The sequence below is a fragment of the Rhinichthys klamathensis genome, unplaced genomic scaffold, assembly GCF_029890125.1.
Source record: "Rhinichthys klamathensis goyatoka isolate OS25496 unplaced genomic scaffold, OSU_Roscu_1.1 h1tg000021l_1, whole genome shotgun sequence".
Lineage (NCBI taxonomy): Eukaryota > Metazoa > Chordata > Actinopteri > Cypriniformes > Leuciscidae > Rhinichthys > Rhinichthys klamathensis.
The window spans coordinates 543,625-560,161 of record NW_026606572.1 but is presented as its reverse complement, the minus strand read 5'-3'; the positions used below and the strand labels follow the sequence as shown (position 1 = coordinate 560,161).

The following is a 16,537-nucleotide window of genomic DNA, read 5'->3' as shown; positions in this document are numbered from 1 at the left end:
ACACTAGGGCTGTCACGATTCCTCGATTAAATTCAAGTACTCGATTTTTTAAAAATCCTTGATTGCACTTCACCTTTGTCGATTACCCGGCAAATACCGGAAGTGGCGCGTTCCACAGATGAGAATCCATGAACCGCATTATTAGCCCGTTTTCTAAGGCTGCATGATGTATCCATTTAAAAATCATATCATATGGTGTTTTCACATTTGATTTTCTAAGCGACATATTTCGGTTGCAAATGAGACAAACTACAGACCCAGATCGCTCAGCAAAGTCGTACTACAAAGAAGAACTATACTCTCTGGTACACTAAAAACTGTCAGAGCCAATGTCGTTTTCAACTGATTCACATCATGAAAACTGGTAAAACCTTAAAAGTCACACATACAGCACAAGCGGCTTGTGAAGAAACACAGACTGACTGTATGACAATTTCATGTAAGCAGAATATCCCTAAACTCCCGCGCATGTTTGTTTTCAGATCATCAGTGCTTTTCTGCAGTGAAGAGAGAGCACAAGCGCAGGGTTGCCAGATTGCACAGTTTAAGTAAAACACCAGAAAATCTAAGAGAAGAGCTCTGTTTGCAGGAGCTCTGGCAAACATCAAAGCTATTGGGGACTTGTTATCAATGCAGGATATCTAAATTTCAAATAAAAATAGTTTTCAGGATAAATAACACACGGGTCAATATCGCGATGATTATTCGTTGAGAAAAGCAGATACCGTTATCGCGATTAAAATACGATTAATCGTGCAGCCCTAATTTTAAGTCATTTTAAAAGCTCTTATTTGCCTTAGGTATATTTTTATTACCACACAAAAAAATCAGATTACTCGATTAATCATCAAAATAAGCGACAGATTACTCGATTACCAAAATAATTGTTAGCGACCCGACAGCCCTAATATACACACCATACACAAGGCTTGGGTTTGCCCTCTTCAGCTCCTGTACAATGTTGACCACCGTTTCCAAAAAGGAATCATCCCTACAGTACCCTGAAAGAGAAAAAACATGGATGAAACCAACTGACCAAAAGTGATTCATTTAATTTAAATTATGAAATGTAATGTACACCCCCCCTCCCCCTCCTCCCCTCCAAAAAAAAGCATTTCTGATCGGATAAAAATGGACAGGATACTGAGTCATTTAAAAACAGGATGTTGGCACAGGGCACATGATGATTAGACAAGACAAATACAGACTGGAAAAAGTTTGAAATAACAGGAGGAAAGACCTGTACCTGTAAGCACATAGTCGTAATGGTTCACGTTGTTGAGCTTGATCCCCTCGTACAGGACATGCAATTCGTCCGCAGTCATCACTTGCCCTTTCCAGTGCTCATATCCTGGCAAGAGAAAGACTTTTTTTAAAGGCATAATTCAAGTTGCTTAGCCTGAGTCATATATAACAGAAATTTATGCTTTAGTAATAAGGTACGAGATGCGGTGCCATATTTTATTTTATAAACAACAATGACATAGACAACAGCAGGAATATTAGGCTGCTGTCACTTTAAGACTACACGCACGGACCGATACCGTACGGAAAACGGATCAACTGCGAATCCTACTCAGTAAGTAAACGTGTCCATGTCACCAAAAATATTGCTTCCCTCTACGTTTTCTGGTGCGCATGATGCACCAGTTATGTGAACCCCTGAATATCAGGTTCACGTCCTGTCTGGACTACCATAATTATGAGATTGTGAATTATAAAATTATAGTTGTAGAACTTGTAATTACAACTTGTAAACACTGAATTTTTTGAGAGCTCCGAACTTGCTCAGACCACCTGACTGTTGCTATGGAAATTCAACGGTCACATGGAAATAGGGCTGGGCGATAAAACTATAACGATAATTATTGCGACATAATTTTCCTAGATAAAACGATAACAAGAGTTCAATAAATGTTCGATATAATGTTTATCCTAAGGTTTATGCTCCAAAAGCAAAACTAAACAGCGCTACTCATTTAAACCGCGCCACATGGACCATTTGAACTCAAAGTTCAAACGGCAGAGCAGCGCGAGCTTACTAGAGCAGATCCGTTTACTCGCTGATTGGTCTCGGTCACGCGACCGCTAAACAGTGCTGTGAGATCCAGTGAGAAGCGCTTGAATTCAGCAAAGAACACAAATGTCTTTGTGATTTAAAGTAGTTTAACCCCCTGGTGCTCTTCGGTCATTTTTGACAGAAAATGTTCAATTCAATATTCAAATCTTTTTTTTTTCATCGGAATGTTACGAAACTTGGTAGGTTGAAGGTTTTGGCAAGTGAAATGTGAAAAAAAAAAAAAAAAAAAATCATGGACAAAATTCGAAGAGGTTAAATGGCCCTGAAAAAAATTGTCACACTTGTGCTCCTCACGGTAAAAAATTACCGCATTAGAAATGAATGGGAGATGAATTTCATCTAGTGAAAACTTTTGGTACTGCGGCCAAACAACATTTGATATCAGGCTCAAATTCTGAACACAACTTGTTTAGATTTATGGCTTTGAATTTCTTACAGTTTTAGAGTAAAACATGTTTTTGAAAATATATATTTCGTATAAAAATTGAAAATAGCATTTTTCATAACAATAAACGTAAAATTCTGTAACTTCTTTTAAGTTCACTTTTAAGTTCACTTTTTAAAACGTTTTTCACTTCAGCAATAATCTGCCAAGTGTCGTCTAGGATATCAAACTTTAGTCTGTGCTCTAAAGCATTCAAGATTTACGACAGTTTAAGTTGGACATTTAATTTTCAGGTCTATGCTCAAAAAGTGAATAAATGGATTATAAACACAGCGTAAATATAATTTAGTACCATAAAATAACCTAAAAATACAAAATATTAAATAAAAAGTACATTCATTTCATTGAAATACATTTTTTTTTTAAATATGTCCTTTTTGACCGACACGCGAAGAGCACCAGAGTGAAACAGCGCTGACAAACAGGAGAAACACTGCTTCTGATCAAGGCTTTTCAATCTACAAATTGCCATCATATACCAAGGATTTAATTGTCCGAGTTTGATGGTCCACATTTTGCCCTTAACTTCAAATAAATGTTGATAAAGCCATGAGATTATGTATGACAAAATTCAGACATGTTTGATTTAAAACAGCTTTTTAGCACTAAAGGTTTAAATGATTTGCTATTTGGTCCCACGCTGAAAGCACAGAACCATAAACCTTCAAAGATTAACTGTATAGCGGTTAAATATTAAACTCTATAATTAACTACTTATGGGGGCGACAGGTGACAGTTCAAAAGGATGTCTGGCTCAACGGCTCCTCACCTGCCCCTTAAACAAACATTTGATCATTGATAGAATAACCAAGCAAACAAACTGCAAATCCAAGTGGTACTTTCCCACTTACGATAAGCAAAAAATTAATTAATAAAATAAAATTTATTGAGCAGCGCTCGTTCATGGCCAGATTCATTTAAACAAGCTGGGAGAATGATGGAAACAGCTGCTCAAATAACTGCTCTTAAAAAAGTGTGCGTCATTTAAAATGCATTAAACCTTGAATCAAATGAGCATGAACTATTTCCATTGCAGTTAAAACAGGATGTTGCCAGAGGGTACATGATGGCTGGAACAATAAATAAAAGACATGCTTTGTCTCATCTGACAAGTCTGTATTGTCTGCTGTGGCATCAACATAATATATGGGTTCATTTTGTGCCACTAAGTCATTTGAACAATAGATCAATTGATAAATAAAACATAGAATAAAAATAGATAGTGTGTTAAGTAGCAACTTCATATTAAACATATTCCTACACTACCCATAGTTTCTACATTAAGAATTAGATTGAACATTATATTTTTAAATTTTTTATCAAATTAATTTACCTATTTAGCATTATGTCTGCTGAACCGAATATTTCATTCATTTATCCATTTCTCAATTGATTCATTGATTTTTAACTGGAATGACTGACTTAAAGTGATTATGTTTCACTTCACTCAAATTAATTGGTGAAGATGGCATGATGGAATAGTTTAGGACATCTGTGTAGGGGCACAACCTAACACGGGGCAAGTTGTAACGCACTTGTTTTAAATACTTCCACACATGCTAGCATGACGAAACTTAGTGTATTTACTAGTTACCATATCAACACTATATAGAGAAAAAAATGTGCCAAAATTTACAAATCTTTGCCAAATATCTAGGCGGCTGCATATATGAAAAAAAAAAACACCAAGACCTAAAAACATTCTAACAAAAGGTGTCTCAGCTGTTTTCTGTAGTCCTTAATAACATACTAAATGTTTACCAAAGTTTGACCACTAGAAAGGTGTAATTTTCAAGACGGCGTACAAAATGCGCAGGAAGCCGTTAAAATATACTAACTCCTTCATTATTTGACCTAGCCAAGTAATCTTGCTGTCTAACCCCATGTTTTCTAGATCAAAGAAATCCATTGGACTTGTTTAAATTGCACTGACATGATTACATATTTATGAAATACATGATTTTGTGAGATTACTGTAAGGTTTTATCTTTGGTTTGGGTGAACCTCAAATATGTGTTTTTGGACATATACCCTTTTTTGCTAAAACACAGACTTGACATTTAATGTAAAAGTGATTGGACCCAAAAGTAACTTAAATTGGAGTTGTGTAACTTTGATCATAAACAGTGAGGCAGTCACTGAGTTCTCTCCTGGATTCCGTCCCACTACCTGAGCATTATATCCTTGGTGGCTCCCTGGTTCACCACTTGGCATGGAAAAAGGGTGACAGTTACGGTGCCATTGCACAGTCATATGCAGACTTTACCATACGCCATTATGGTAAAACAACAGTCATTTTTGATGGTTATAGCGAAGGTCCTTCCATTTCAGACAATATGCATCAGAGATGTGGTGAAAACACTCACCCCATCGTTAACTTCAATGCAGCGACTAAGTTTGTGGGAAGAAAGGATGATTTCTTTCCAGATCTTGTGACAAACAAGGACTTATTAATCTTATGACCGAGGAGCTGGAGAAGAAAGGCTGCACTGTTATCAATGCATCGGGTGATGCAGACGTGGACATTGTCAAAGCGGTCAAGGCCTCAGAACATCAGCACACAACATTGATAGCGGAGGATACAGACTTACTCATTCTTCTCCTCTATGCTGGGACGAACAATAGCGGCCTCTATTTTCGTTCAGACAAGTCCAAAGCTACTAAAGCGTTAAACATCAATGAGATGAAACAAGTCCTGGGTAGTGACTTGTGTTCCCAGTAGCTGTTTATTCACGCCTTCACAGGATGTGATACAATTTCACGTATGTTTAGTGTTTGCAAACAGACAGCATTTCAGAAACTTGTGAATGGCGAATCAACCATCTAGTCCTGTGCAAATGTCTTTCTGCTCCCACATCAAGCAAGGAATGTCGTAGAGGACCATGGGACCAAGGCAATGGCAGTGTTGTTTGGCGGAAAGAGTACCAATTCACTTGCCTCTTTGCGCTACAACCTTTTTAGCAAGAAAATCGTTACCGCCAAATAATTTGTTACCCCAGAACATCTGCCTCCAACTGAGTGCTCAACCAAATACCACTCCCAAAGAGTTTACTTCCAGATCATGGTGTGGATTGGAAAGGAAGGTGACATGAACACAGTGGATTGGGGATGGAAACTGGTGGACAAGCGGTTCCTGCCAGTTATGACATTGACCTGTAAGACTGCTGCCCCAGAAAGCCTCCTGCAGATGATCCACTGTGACACAACTGCCTGCCGAAACACAACGGTACAGTTGCAGGGCATATGGACAACCATGCATGCCTGCTTGTGGATCATGTCAAGTTGGGAATTGTGAGAATCACTATCAACCTCTATGGGAGGAAGAGTGTGACGACTAATGGTAAATCTAGTGAAGGTCACAGTGCAAAAAAGTATAAAAAATAAACCAGAATAAGAGGAAATAACTGAAGAAAATAGAAAAAGATATGTTTAAATAAGAAAAGTATTAAAAAAGTATAAAAAAACGCATTATATAAAATATTTTAAAAATATAAATAAATAAAAACACAAAAAAATAAAAGGGGTTAGCGGTACTAAGCCTTCACGTGGCAGCCCTCTTTTGACTAATTTTACAGTACCACACAGTTCTAATTAATTTATTATTTATTGGAATCAAAAGAATGGTTATGAACCACAGAAACCACCACCCCTAGGCAAAACGATATGAGAAAGGAGAAATATGCAAATACTTAAGGGAAATTGTACTTATTTTCACATGCTTGTAACCAATTGCTTTAATTAGGTGTTCAAGCACGAAGTGCTGAAAACCTATTGTAATTGTAAGGATTTTTATTAGGTGTTCAAGCACGAAGTGCTGAAAACCTATTGTAATTGCTATTTGAAAAAAAAAAAAAACCTAAAACGCATCGTGCAGCCCAAACCGTAAGGCCTAGAGACTTGAAACCTGGCCAGGTGCTAGGGCCTCAGTTTGGGGAGAACCTATCAGAGTATGACCCTGATTGGCCCATAGGTGGCGCTACAGCAACCAAAAGTACTAAATTGCCCATAACTCATCGACCGTTTGACCTAGAATCTAGATTTGCACACCGCTGTGTTCCTTGGCTCAAGACGGACAAGATGTATATCTCGGATTCTCGATTTGAGCAAAAAAAAATTTGTTATGGCCAATTTTGTCCAAAACCTACTTTTGCGAACTAGTCCCTGGTTTTTTCCCTGATCGGAACCAGACCAGTCTAGGACAATTCTATGGACTCTCTAGATCAATAATTATCAAAAAAAAGTTGAACTTTGCCCTTTGGTTCACTGTAACAGGGTCATTTAGAAAAGGGGGCGTGTCAAAATACACTCAAAAGCCTATAAATCATAAATAAAAACTCAGAACTTCACAAAAATTGATGAGCACATGTGTCCTAACATGGTGAAGAAGCATGCAGAGTTTCATGGAGATCGGACCATAGGTGGCGCTATAACTGTCAAAAAGGTCCCCTATTATTAGGTGTTCAAGCACGAAGTGCTGAAAACCTATTGTAATTGCTATTTGAAAAAAAACAACAACCTAAAACGCATCGTGCAGCCCAAACCGTAAGGCCTAGAGACTTGAAACCTGGCCAGGTGCTAGGGCCTCAGTTTGGGGAGAACCTATCAGAGTATGACCCCGATTGGCCCATAGGTGGCGCTACAGCAACCAAAAGTACTAAATTGCTCATAACTCCTAGACCGTTTGACTTGGAATCAAGCTTTTTGCACCACTGTGTTCCTTGGCTCAAGACGGACAAGATGTATATCTCGGATTCTTGATTTGAGCAAAAAAAAAATTGTTATGGCCAATTTTGTCCAAAACCTACTTTTGCGAACTAGTCCCTGGTTTTTTCCCTGATCGGAACCAGACCAGTCTAGGACAATTCTATGGACTCTCTAGATCAATAATTATCAAAAAAAAGTTGAACTTTGCCCTTTGGTTCACTGTAACAGGGTCATTTAGAAAAGGGGGCGTGTCAAAATACACTCAAAAGCCTATAAATCATAAATAAAAACTCAGAACTTCACAAAAATTGATGAGCACATGTGTCCTAACATGGTGAAGAAGCATGCAGAGTTTCATGGAGATCGGACCATAGGTGGCGCTATAACTGTCAAAAAGGTCCCCTATTATTAGGTGTTCAAGCACGAAGTGCTGAAAACCTATTGTAATTGCTATTTGAAAAAAAACAACAACCTAAAACGCATCGTGCAGCCCAAACCGTAAGGCCTAGAGACTTGAAACCTGGCCAGGTGCTAGGGCCTCAGTTTGGGGAGAACCTATCAGAGTATGACCCCGATTGGCCCATAGGTGGCGCTACAGCAACCAAAAGTACTAAATTGCTCATAACTCCTAGACCGTTTGACTTGGAATCAAGCTTTTTGCACCACTGTGTTCCTTGGCTCAAGACGGACAAGATGTATATCTCGGATTCTTGATTTGAGCAAAAAAAAAATTGTTATGGCCAATTTTGTCCAAAACCTACTTTTGCGAACTAGTCCCTGGTGTTTTCCTTGATCGGAACCAGACCAGTCTAGGACAATTCTATGGACTCTCTAGATCAATAATTATCAAAAAAAAGTTGAACTTTGCCCTTTGGTTCACTGTCATAATTCACATCAGCCATACTTTAAAACCATACATTTCCTATGGTAAATTGCCTGTATTGGCTGTAAATGGTCTTTTCCATCTATGATCCTCTAATTTTCATATCTTAATGTTTAAAACCAGTGCAGTACAATTATCTGGACTCTCTAGATCAATAATTATCAGAAAAGGTATAATTACTTCATTTGGATGGCTATAATAGAGTGTAAATCGGATGGCTATAACAGCTATAACAGCTTGGATGGCTATAACAGCCAATAAGTGGTATTTTACTGCCCCCTGCTGTCATTTCATCATACTACTCTCTAATATTTTTATATATAATTGATATTTAGACTATTAAATCATTATTTTAACATTTACAATCACATTTTGTCAAAATTCATCTATTGCTCTGTACTCTCTAGAACAATAATTATAGGAAAATGTATAACTTCTTCATTTGGATGACTATAATAGGGTCACTTCAATATGTAGCCTTGAGCGAAAGCCAATATCTTTTCAATAAATGCTCATAGCTTCTTAAAAAAAGGTCAAGAACAGCTATAACAGCTTGAAAAAGGCTAACAGCCAATAAGTGGTATTTTACTGCCCCCTGCTGTTTAAAAAAAGTAATTTTGTCACACTACTCAACTATAATTAATATTTAGACTTTATAAATTCACTATTTTAACATTTACAATAACATTTAGTCAAAAATCGTCTATTGAAGTGACAATTGAGTCACATTGGCTCCTGAAGTTCCAAATGTCTCTATCTACATCAGAATGAGCGTGTGTAGATTAAATTATATTAAAAACATGGCCTATTGTATAAGTAGGCTGTAATAGCACTGTTGTCCACTAAATGGAGCAGCAGCATTAGAATTTTTTTATCTTTTTTATCAGCTTTCAGCATTGGCTAACAAACAAATGCTTAAAGCATTTTCTTTAATTAGTTTTATATTATTACATTGCAAAGAAATATGTGAAATGCTCATATACCATTAAAACAGATTTTCACAATAACATATCCCAAAAATGTGTGTGTGTGTGTGTGTGTGTGTGTGTGTGTGTGTGTGTGTGTGTGTGTGTGTGTGTGTGTGTGTGTGTGTGTGTGTGTGTGTGTGTGTGTGTGTGTAAGCATGCATTATGGAGTTAACATGAAAAAAATGGTTTGCTTCAGTGGAGAATACTGGAGAAACAAAGTAGTTGAAAATGAAAGTGAGCCAATAAGTGGTCTTCTACTGCCCTCTGCTGGCCACTCTTCTTATTAATAGTCTTTTCACATGTGCTTTTGCATTCATATGTATATAGACACTAAAAAATCACTTATATAACAATTACTATTATAACAAATTCATATTTTGTCAGAGTTTATCACTTCAATTGTTCTTATGCTTCACATAATTGCTATCAACGTGGTAAATCTTGGTAAATAACGCCAGAAACATGGTAAATCATAGTAAAAAAGGTAAATCATGCTAGAATCCTGGTAAATTATTCTAGAATGTGCTATATCATGGTAAATCATCATATAACATGGTATATCGAGGTAAACCATGGAAAATCATGTTAGATTCATGGTAAATCATACTGGAACATGGTAAATCATGAAAAATCACACTAAAATGTAGTATATCATGGTAAATCATGCTTGCTACATAAAACTTAATGTCTTTTAAAGCTTTTGTGCTTAACGGCCTTAAAGGCCTTAACTGCTTGAACACCGCTAAATGCTGCTTGCAGCTTTAATTATTAGGTGTTCAAGCACGAAGTGCTGAAAACCTATTGTATTTGTACTGATTTTTATTATTATTATTATTATTATTATTATTATTATTCTTCTGCCGTAAAACGCATCGTGCAGAACAAACCGTAAGTGCTGGAGCTCTGAAACTTTGTCAGATGGTAGTACAAAAATCGAGGAGAGCCTCAGAAAGTATGACCCCGATTGGCCTATAGGTGGCGCTACAGCAATCAATTGCGCGAAACTGCTCATAACTCCTAAACCGTATGTCGTAGACTCAAGTGTCTTATATCATTGGAAAGCTGGAGGCCTGAAGAACAAAACGTATATCTCCGATTTCATTTCCGGTATGCAAATTTTTCCGCCATTTTGAATTTTGTCAAAAACCTACTTTTGCGAACTAGTCCCTGGTTTTTCGCCCGATCAAAACCAGACAAATGCATACATGTTCTCTGGAGTCTGAATATCAATAATCATTGAAAAAAAGTTGAATTTTCGATTCACGGTCGCTAGGGGGAGTAAAATGATCGTTGTGGGAGGAGCCTATTTTACTAATATGGCTATAACTCGAGAAGTAAATGAGATATCTTCACCAATCTTGGAACACATGTGTATGAGTTCAATCTGAGGTCACAGTAAAAAAATCGCGTCGACCTAACACTAGGTGGCGCTATAACACACAAAAAACTTAAATCGGGCTATGACCACCTGACCGTTAGTCCGATTGACTTAAAAATTGGTATGCAGTGTCTTGGTCCAAGGTGCCATGTATGTGTATGAGGAAATTGGCGTAACTCAAAAAACATGGCCGCCATCGGCCAATGAATTTGAGCACCTATTACACAAGGTTAACGGAGGCCAATCGGAACGAAACTTGACGGACATGTTTGACTCATGGCCCAAGAGGTCTGTAAGAGTTTTGAAAGAAATTGGCCACTAGTTGGCGCTAACGAGTTTTACGGCTCTGTAATCACGTGATGTTGCACACATCCCGAAAATATGCATATCATTTGATAGATCTCCTCAGGATGAACAACTTTCCCTCTAGAACCATTGCTGTCAATCAAATCGTTCATTAAATATTCACGAATATGTTAAAAACCTACTTTTGCGAACTAGTCCCTGGATTTTTGCCCGATTGGAACCAGACCAGTCTAGGACAATTCTCTGGACTCTCTAGATCAATAATCATTGAAAAAAAGTTGACCTTTTGCATTTTTTCGTATGGCTATAACAGGGTCATTTAGAAAAGGGGCGTGTCAAATACACACAAAAGCCTATAAATCATAAATAAAAACTCAGAACTAAACAAAAATTGGTGAGCATATGTGTCATAACATGGTGAAGAAGCATGCAAAGTTTCATGGAGATCGGACCATAGTTGGCGCTATAACTGTCAAAAAGCTTTAAAACCATACATTTCCTATGGCAAATTGCCTGTATTGGCTGTAAATGCTGATCTCTTAAATGAATGCTCAGATCTTCTTTAAAAAAGGTCAAGAACATGTGTAATATCACTCTGTACGGCATTGAAAAATTTCAGACAAATCAGACAAAATTTGCCTCTATAATTAATTGTCACAGGAAGCCTCAAAACGAAAGTAAAACATTGGGCCACGCCCCCCCGAACACGAATTCACTCATAACTCGAAAACGGAAAGTCTCTGCCCGCTCAAATTTTGATGGTAAGGTCCTCTCGGGGATCTTGATCCAAATCTTTCGTCGCGGGGCTCGGGAGCGCCCCCCCCACACCCCCCCCCCCCCCCCGCGGATCGCTAATCTGTGAGAACCCCAACTTGAAACGGCTGTAACTCTTGATCCACACCATCTAGATCCTTGTGGAAGAGCTTGTTGGAAAGGGCTCGTCCTCATCTAGCTTCGATTTGAGTTTGGTGCGATTTGGCCTGGGCATTCCCGAGATATAAGCCCACAAAGATATGCATTTAAACGGACATTACTCCCGACAGCAATCACTCAGCAACACGGGGATGGTCTTGTTCAAGAGGGCTCCTCTAACCCTATCTAAGTTCTGAGTTTCAGATTTTTTCACTTTCTCGTTCCCGAGATATAAGTAAAAAAAAAACGAATTTCCTGTCATTCATTTCAACCGTTTATGTAGGCTGTAAAACCGCTGTTGTCCACTAGAGGGAGCAACAGCATTAGATATTTTTAATCTTTTTTAACCAGTTTTCAGCAATGGCTAACAAAACAAATGCTTATAATATAATATTAAATAATGATTTATTAGAAAGTTTAATATTTTTACATCACAAATAAATATCTGAAATGCTTAAGGACCACAAAAAGAGATTTTCACAATATCATAACCCACAATTGTGTGTGTGTGTGTGTTTGTGTGTGTGTGTAAGCATGCATAATGGTATTCACATTGAAAGACTGGTTTGCTTTAGTGCACAATACTCAGGGTTTCTGCAGGGTTTAGTCAGTCAAATTTAAGACCTTTTAAGACCTTTTTATGACCAATATGATTTAAATTTATGACCTACTCGAATTACGAAAAATAACTTCGTTTCAAAAGTCTTTTTTTTTATTGACTTTCATTAAAAGTAATAAGTTTAATTATTTAAAGGTTCCATTTTCTTAAGAGTAACAAACTGAAGGCTCCCTTTTCCTAAGTATCAATAACACAGGAACAACACAACACTTATCACGATAATATCAGTCAATATCGATAATTATGACGATAAATGTCAATTCTTTATTTCTTTGAACTTTGAAGGCAGATTTTTGTTCCTAACTGAAAGTTGTAGAAACCAGAGCGTTAATTGTGGTTTTAAACTACTCTTTATTGTCAAAACATATCATGACAAACACTTGCCAAACAGGTAAACATTTCACAAATCTGAGGTAGAACATTCAAACATTTGTATTTTTTCCTTAACAAAAATAATATCTTTATTTCAAAATTAATTTCTTAGTTTCTGCATGTGCTAATGGGGGATATTGTTTCAAGTCTTGAAACAGGTTTGTGTTGCCTGACTTTGATGGCACGTATCTTTATGAAATGTATGAAAAACAGTAGGCTATAGCCTAAATACATAAATACTGTAATTATATTCCATTAGTCCTTTAATACATTGTCTACATTAATAATATAATACAATTCAATATGTATCCCACATTTCATGGTGCAGTTAATATTACTAGGCTAACGTTACAGTAAAACCATGGTAAAGGATGTAAATGTGTAGATGGAAAAGCTTTCTGACTGTATAGTTGCGCACAGTGTTTCTCCTGTTCGTCAGCGCTGTTTCATCTGCCTTTAAACTGGTTTAAATCACTGAGACATTTGTGTTCTTCGCTGAATTCAAGTGCTTCTCACTGGATCTCGTGATCGAGACTGATCAAAGTTAACCATAGACAGTAAAAGAACGCGTCTGCTCTAGTGATCTTGATCGCGCTACGCTGCCGTTTGGACTTTGAGCCGAGCGGATAAACGCTCCGTGAGGCGCGCGCGGTTCAAATGAGTTTCGTTCCGCTTTTGGCGCATAAACATGATCTAACATTTATCGAACTCTTGATATCGTTTTATAGAGAAAACATTATATCGCGATAATGAATGAATGAGCATATCAATTTAAGATGTGGCTAAATGTAATTTATGACCTTGTATGGAAAAGCCGGACGTTTTTATGACTTTTTATTGCCTAAAATTCTTATTATTAAATTTAAGACGTTTTATGACTTTTTATGACCCCGCGGAAACCCTGATACTGATTAAACCAAGTAGTTCAAAATAAAAGTGGTACTATAGCAATAAGTGGTCTTCTACTACCCTCTGCTGGACATTATACTTATTAATAGTCTTTTCACATGTGCTTTTGCATTCATATATTCAGACACTAAAAAATAACCTTATGTGACAATTACTATAATAACACAATCATATTTTGTCTTTCAATTCACTTTACTGTTCTGAAGCTTCACATAATTGCTAACAACGTGGTAAATCATAGTAAATCATGCTACAATCCTGCTGAATCATTCTAGAATGTGGTATATCATGATAAATTATTGTGTAACATTCGGTCACAACAAGGTAACATCAAGGTAAACTAAGACAAACCATGGTAAACTGACTATTGTAGTACATTGAGAAATATGAATCCTGAAGGACAATTGCAGTAAACATTTCTTTTTTCCATCACATAGTTCAAATATCTGTATCTACAACAGAATGTGTGTGTGTAGTCCTAGGTTTCTGAATAAATGCTGAATAATCTGATTAATAGCTTGCAAAGACATTACATGCTTATAGACCATTAAAATATATTTATATAATGACTTTGTGTGTATGTGTGTGTGTGTGTGTGATCAAATGTCTACATAGTGTAAAAGCACCTGTGAAAACACTTTATTAATAAGTAGAATGGCCAGCAGAGGGCAGTAGAAGACCACTTATTGTCTCACTCTCATTTTGACACACTTGATTTTCAACAGTAAATCAAAGCACTAAAGCAAACCAGTTTTTCCATGTTAACTATTATAACACAATCATTTTTTGTCAGAGTTTATCACTTCATTTTTATTGGCCCTTCACATCAATGCAGCAATGTGGTAAATCATGGTAAATCACGATAGAAACATGGTAAATCATAGTAAAAAATACTATTACATGGTGGATCATGGCAAATCATGCTAGCAATGTGATGAATCATGGTAAATCATGCTACAATCCTGGTAAATCATTCTAGAATGTGGTATATCATGGTAAATCATCCTATAACATGGGAAATCATGGTAAACTGTGGTAAATCATGCTAGATTCATGGTAAATCATACTGGAACATGGTAGATCATGAAAAATCACACTAAATTTGGTATATCATGGTAAATCATGCTAAAACATGGTCTATTCCATCTATGATGTCAATGTTTAAATGCTTGCTACATAAAACTTAATGTCTTTTGATGTTTTTGTGCTTAACGGCCTTAAAGGCCTTAACTGCTTGAACACCGCTAAATGCTGCTAGCAGCTTTAATTATTATTATTATTATTATTATTATTCTCCTGTAAAACGCATCGTGCAGCCCAAACCGTAAGTGCTGGAGAGTTGAAACTTTGTCAGATGGTAGTACAAAAATCGAGGAGAGGTTATCAAATTATGAGCCCGATTGGCCCATAGGTGGCGCTATAGCGATCAATTGCGCGAAACTGCTCATAACTCCTAAACCGTAAGTCGTAGACTCAAGTGTCTTATATCATTGGAAAGCTGGAGGCCTGAAGTAAAAAACGTATATCTCCGATTTCATTTCCGGTATGCAAATTTTTCCGCCATTTTGAATTTTGTCAAAAACCTAATTTTGCGAACTAGTCCCTGGTTTTTCGCCCGATCAAAATAAAAAAAATGCATACATGTTCTCTGGAGTCTGAATATCAATAATTATTGAAAAAAAGTTGAATTTTCGATTCACGGTCGCTAGGGGGAGTAAAATGATCGTTGTGGGAGGAGCCTATTTTACTAAAATGGCTATAACTCGAAAAGTAAATGAGATATCTTCATCAAACTCAAGAGACATGTGTATGAGGACAGTCTGAGGTCACAGTAAAAAGATCGCGACGATCGAACACTAGTTGGCGCTATAACATTAAAAAAACATAAAAAGGGCTATGACCACCTGACCGTTAGTCCGATTGACTTGAAAATTGGTATGCAGTGTCTTGGTCCAAGGCCCCATGTATGTGTATGAGGAAATTGGCGTAACTCAAAAAACATGGCCACCATTGGCCAATGAATTTGAGCACCTATGAGACGAGGTTAACGAAGGCCGATCGGAACGAAACTCGATGGGCATGTTCGACTCATGGCCCAAGAGGTCTGTAAGAGTTTTGAAAGAAATCGGCCACTAGTTGGAGCTAACGAGTTTTACGGCTCTGTAATCACGTGGTGTTGCACACATCCCCACAATATGCATATCATTTGATAGATCTCCTCATGCTAAACAACTTTGCCTCTAGAACCATTGCTGTCAATCAAATCGTTCATTAAATATTCACGAATATGTTAAAAACCTACTTTTGCGAACTAGTCCCTGGTTTTTCGCCCGATCGGAACCAAACCAGTCTAGGTCAATTCTCTGGACTCTCTAGATCAATAATTATCGAAAAAAGTTGAACTTTTGCATTTTTCGTATGGCTATAATAGGGTCATTTAGAAAAGGGGCGTGTCAAAATACACTCAAAAGCCTATAAATCATAAATAAAAACTCAGAACTTGACAAAAATTGATGAGCATATGTGTCATACCATGGTGAAGAAGCATGCAAAGTTTCATGGAGATCGGACAATAGGTGGCGCTATAACTGTTGAAAAGCTTTAAAACCATGCATTTCCTATGGTCAATTGCCTGTATTGGCTGTAAATGGCCTTTTCCATCTATGATTGTAAAATTGTCATATCTTAATGTTTAAAACCAGTGCAGTACAATTATCTGGACTCTCTAGATCAATAATTATCAGAAAAGGTATCATTTCTTCATTTGAATGGCTATAATAGTGTAAATTGGATGGCTATAAGATTTTGGATGGCTATAACAGCCAATAAGTGGTATTTTACTGCCCCCTGCTGTCATTTCATCATACTACTCCCTAATATTGTTATATATAATTGAAATGTAGACTTTATTAAATCATTATTTTAACATTTACAATCACATTTTGTCCAAATTCATCTATT

General features: G+C 37.0%; 1 protein-coding gene across 1 annotated transcript in view; it reads right to left on the bottom strand.

Moving 5' to 3' along the window:
- pdxka (pyridoxal (pyridoxine, vitamin B6) kinase a) overlaps window positions 1-16,537 on the bottom strand; it is a 46,020-nt gene that overhangs the window by 8,034 nt on the left and 21,449 nt on the right. Inside the window, exons 3-4 of the mRNA XM_056240876.1 lie at window positions 1,247-1,351; window positions 918-1,001 (exon numbers count right to left, since the gene is read on the bottom strand). Coding sequence (XP_056096851.1) covers window positions 918-1,001; window positions 1,247-1,351 — 189 coding nt within the window. The remainder of the gene's footprint in view (window positions 1-917; window positions 1,002-1,246; window positions 1,352-16,537) is intronic.